This window comes from Cynara cardunculus (genome assembly GCF_001531365.2).
Source record: "Cynara cardunculus var. scolymus isolate 2C chromosome LG 3, CcrdV1, whole genome shotgun sequence".
Taxonomy (NCBI): domain Eukaryota; kingdom Viridiplantae; phylum Streptophyta; class Magnoliopsida; order Asterales; family Asteraceae; genus Cynara; species Cynara cardunculus.
Window position 1 is genome coordinate 24,854,649 of NC_037530.1, and position 4,330 is coordinate 24,858,978.

At 32.1% G+C, this 4,330-nt stretch overlaps 1 protein-coding gene across 1 annotated transcript; it reads left to right on the top strand.

Annotated features, from left to right (window-relative positions):
- The first annotated feature begins 681 nt into the window (after positions 1–681).
- LOC112509059 (ATP-dependent RNA helicase DRS1-like) lies at positions 682–2,422 on the top strand. Its single transcript, XM_025113934.1, has 2 exons — positions 682–1,037; positions 2,326–2,422. Exons 1-2 carry the CDS (start codon positions 682–684, stop codon positions 2,420–2,422), a joined length of 453 nt encoding a protein of 150 aa, XP_024969702.1.
- The last annotated feature ends 1,908 nt before the right edge of the window (positions 2,423–4,330 follow it).

Here is a 4,330-nt window from a genome sequence, read left to right on the forward strand (position 1 = left end):
ATCTCTTTCTCAAAATCATATAAAGCATATTATAACATCGACTGAGATAAAAAATAAAATAAAAAATTAAAATCACGATATATCTCGTTGCATTGCGCGAGTACGCTTCTAGTATATATATATATATATATATATATAGTATTTATTTGATGTCTGTATTTATACTCATTTAGGTCAATGTTTGTATACAAATTTAATGTTTGTGTTTGATGTGTATGTAAAATATATATATGTTTTTCCTTATAAATGTTAATTTTATTGTTATTTGTAATTAAAAAAATTAATTTTCTTTAAAAATCAAAGAAAAGATATTTTTATCCTTTTTCATCGTTCTATTTCAGTTCTGTTGCAAACAAAAGGACATATTCTAATTTATTAGACATATCATATTACATTCATGCCAACCAAACATTTGGTTAACCCTTATAACATTTTATTCTAATTCATTTAAGATTCTAATTTCTTTTATAGATTTCGTTACTTAGGAAATCATGCTGCTGATATTTGGACTTTTAATTATTAAAGTATCATAATCAAATACCAAATAACCCAAGATTGGGTTATTGTCGCCTGTGTATTAATAATCTCATTCTCTCTTGATCTCAACAAACCACTTAATCAAGAACCAAGGACATCCTCGTTTCATCTTTTGTTTATTCTGCAATCTCCATGGAATTACTCATGGAGGAAGAAGAATTAAAAGTTGATGGATTGAGTATGGGTGATTTTCACAGCAATCAGAAAGAGAACTTTGAATTGGCTTCTGATTTTAATGCAACAGATGATAAGAACAATGGGTTTACCCAAGAGAATCAAGCAGAAGATAGTAATGCTGAAGAAGAGTATGACGATGAGGAAGATGAAGACGCAGAAGAAACATATTCATTGAGATTCAAAGGAGAGACAAATCCCTTGGCCCTCACAGAGGATGATGCTTTTGGAGTTCAGGCTTATGAGTGTTTGGAACAACCGGGGCATGAGTATGAAGCTTTGGCTGCTAAAAAGCGTAAAGAAAGCCTCAATTACAATCATCTAGGGTAATTACCATCAAATTCTCATTTACACTTTGTTATTTGGTGAAGTATGTGTTTTGTCCGCTATGCGTTTCCAATTCCAATTCAAAAAATCATATTCTCCAATTTCAGATGTTCACAATGATTGTTGTTTTTTCCGGTCATGGAGTTGAATTTGGGAAATTAGCTCCTTTTGGCGCCCTAGACAGGCTGATAGCCTGATATATTTATCCTCAATTTACGAAAGTTAAAGTTTCTCGATTATTGAAATTGAAAGACGAGAAGATTCTATATAATTTCATATTGTTATGATGAACTTCTTTTAAACTGGGGAATACAATCTTCAATATGACATGTCAGATGCAAATACAAGCTAAGCTGGGTTCTTATATTTATTTTATCAAATAATATAAGTGAATACAAAGTACAGACGCAAGACTCCTTAATAGTCTTTTGCCTTACATAATCATAGGACAGAACAAGACGGAACAAGACAAAACAACTAGAACAACTAGAACAACCGCTTAACATGTGGTATGAGAAAACAATGTTGGTAAGACAAAACTGGACAGGATAGAACATATAAAATGACCAATTTATCTCTAATGATTTGTTTATATCTTGCATATTTTTTTGATTGATTTATTTAATTTATTAAATTATAATAAAATAAATATTTCTATAACAAAATATATCATTAAAATTTTTTAGTCAAGACGATTAAAATGATACCAAAATAAAAAGTTTATGTAATTTCCAATTTCCAATTTCCAATTTCCAATTTTAATTTTATTCTTATTAATATTTAATAGATTACATAAATTAACCAAAATATAGAAACCTATAAAAATAATATTTTGAGGACAGTACAGTGAAAGTTTAGGGAACATAAAATACGAAAAAATAAAATTTAAAAAATGAATAAAATGTAAAGTGGGAGACGTATTTGATGTTTTAGAAGAGAATTAGGTTTGATATTGAGGTTATATTGGTAAATTATAATCCCGTTCCATCTTGTTCCATAGGGTGGGGGTGGAACACGCCTATTCCACTTTGTTCCAGTCTGTTCCATGGGGGTGGAACAGTGATCCATGTTCTATTTTTTTTGTACAGTGTACCAAACGCACCCTTATAAGCATGTGGTATATGAAAACTGTATATGTTATTGAGTATTCATAAATTGGTCTCTTTCGGGGTTGAAGAGTCTTTCTTTATGCAACCTCTCAAACCAAGCTTAAGCGTAAGATTGAATTTTTAGTACTGATATGATACATGACAAAAGAAGATATAACATTAAAATTGTTTGTGTCAGAATGCCACCTGTAAAGAAGTTGAGACAAGAGGATTATCCTGGACCAAGCTTTGAAGATTTATTGGCAATAATAACACATGGAAAAAGAAGAAAGTAAAAGAAGGTATGGCATTGTCTAGCCATTTTCTTTCACGCTTGTTTTCTACTAATGTTCTTTTCATAAAGTGAGAGCTGAAGGTAAAAATTTTATGGAGTTTCATGTACTCATAGAACCGACCCTATTGAGTTTCACCATTTCACATGAGAATAATGTTTTAAAAGATGGACCGAGTTAGGTAGACAGTTTTGTGCTTGTTAGCCTAGGTAGGTATCACCCATCCTTCAGTTCACAATAGTATTATATATTCACGTTTTTGTCGAGCAATTCAAAACACTTTGAAAATGCTCTAGGGTAATTACCATCAAATTCTCATCTACAGTTTGTTATTTGGTGAACTATGCGTTTTGTCCGCTATCCGTTTCCAATTCCAATTCAAAAAATCATATTCTCCAATTTTAGATGTTCACAACGATTGTTGTTTTTTCCGGTCATGGCGTTGAATTTGGGAAATTAGCTCTTTTTGGTGCCCTAGACGGGCTGATAGCCTGATATATTTGTTCTCAATTTACGAAAGTTAAAGTTTCTCGATTATTGAAATTGACAGATGAGGAGATTCTATATAATTTCATATTGTTATGATGAACTTCTTTAAACTGGGGAATACAATCTTCAGTATGACATGTCAGATGCAAATAGAAGCTAAGCTGGGTTCTTATATTTATTTTATCAAAGAATATAAGTGAATACAAAGTAAAGACGCAAGACTCCTGAGTAGTCTTTTGCCTTACATAACCATACCATAATACAAAAGGCATGACTTGTTAAGGGATTGCACCTAGATCAAGCAAGATGCATGTCCATTTATAGGAGCTGGGCACAGGGATGTGCTCTGGGCAGGGCCGGTCCTGAAGTTTTGGATGCCCTCGGCGAAAAGTCATAACAATGCCCCTAATCTATGAATATAAAAAACAAACTATACTATTTGAAGGGGTTTGGAACCTAGTTAAGCTAGGTTGTCCATCTTCGCGTCGATTTTTATCAAATATAACAAAAATGATACCAAAGAGGGACATAAACCAAAACCCTGTATAACAGAAAAAATACACCACCTAAAACAAAGTCTTCATGCTTTATATTGAAGCAAACATATCAATCACTTTATTATAGTTAGTATTCGCTAAGAAGGTCATTGGCAGACCAATGAACAGCTGATATTACATATTCATCTAGCCTATGGAACTAGATGATTGATGAACTAAATAGTATATGGTACCCATCATAAAAACTCTAAAACAAGACAAAAAATGTTAAATCTTCAAACATCATTGACCAAAGAGGACCTCGTCGATCTTTTGCAACTTTGAAGTCTTACACAATTTTCTCCAAACCTATGTTTTCAGCAATTTCCCTTTTGATACAAAATGAAACAGGTCATTCGAACACTCCAAACCCGATTCTAACAAGACTCCATTCCATGATTCCAAGTACTTGCTAAAGCCTAAATTGCAGCCTAAAGAATTAAGAACTAAGTCTCTAATAACCAGCATTGAAAAAGAAAACTAAATGGCAGCCTAAAGATTAAAGAACTATTATTGAAGATTCAGATTCAAGAACAACTTTGACCCATCAAGTATTCAAGTTTGTTGTCCAATTAATAGTGATAATAAATAGAGCATTATGCACTGGAAAAACAACAAAAGCACTGTAACTTTTTGCCTTGTTGGTAGCTCCTAAGTCCATGATATCTCGCCTCTCTCTATCCTCATTGAAATAAAAAGGGAAAAGTCCAGAAAAACCCAATGGACTTTACTGTTTGGAACGATTAAGTCCATGGACAATTTTTTGGAACAAATAAATCGTTGGACATTCTAAAACCTGTTAAATAAGTCATTGAACTTTTTAAAACATATTAAATAGATCCTCATTCCTTACAAATGTAACTTGTAACCTGAATAAAAGGTAATT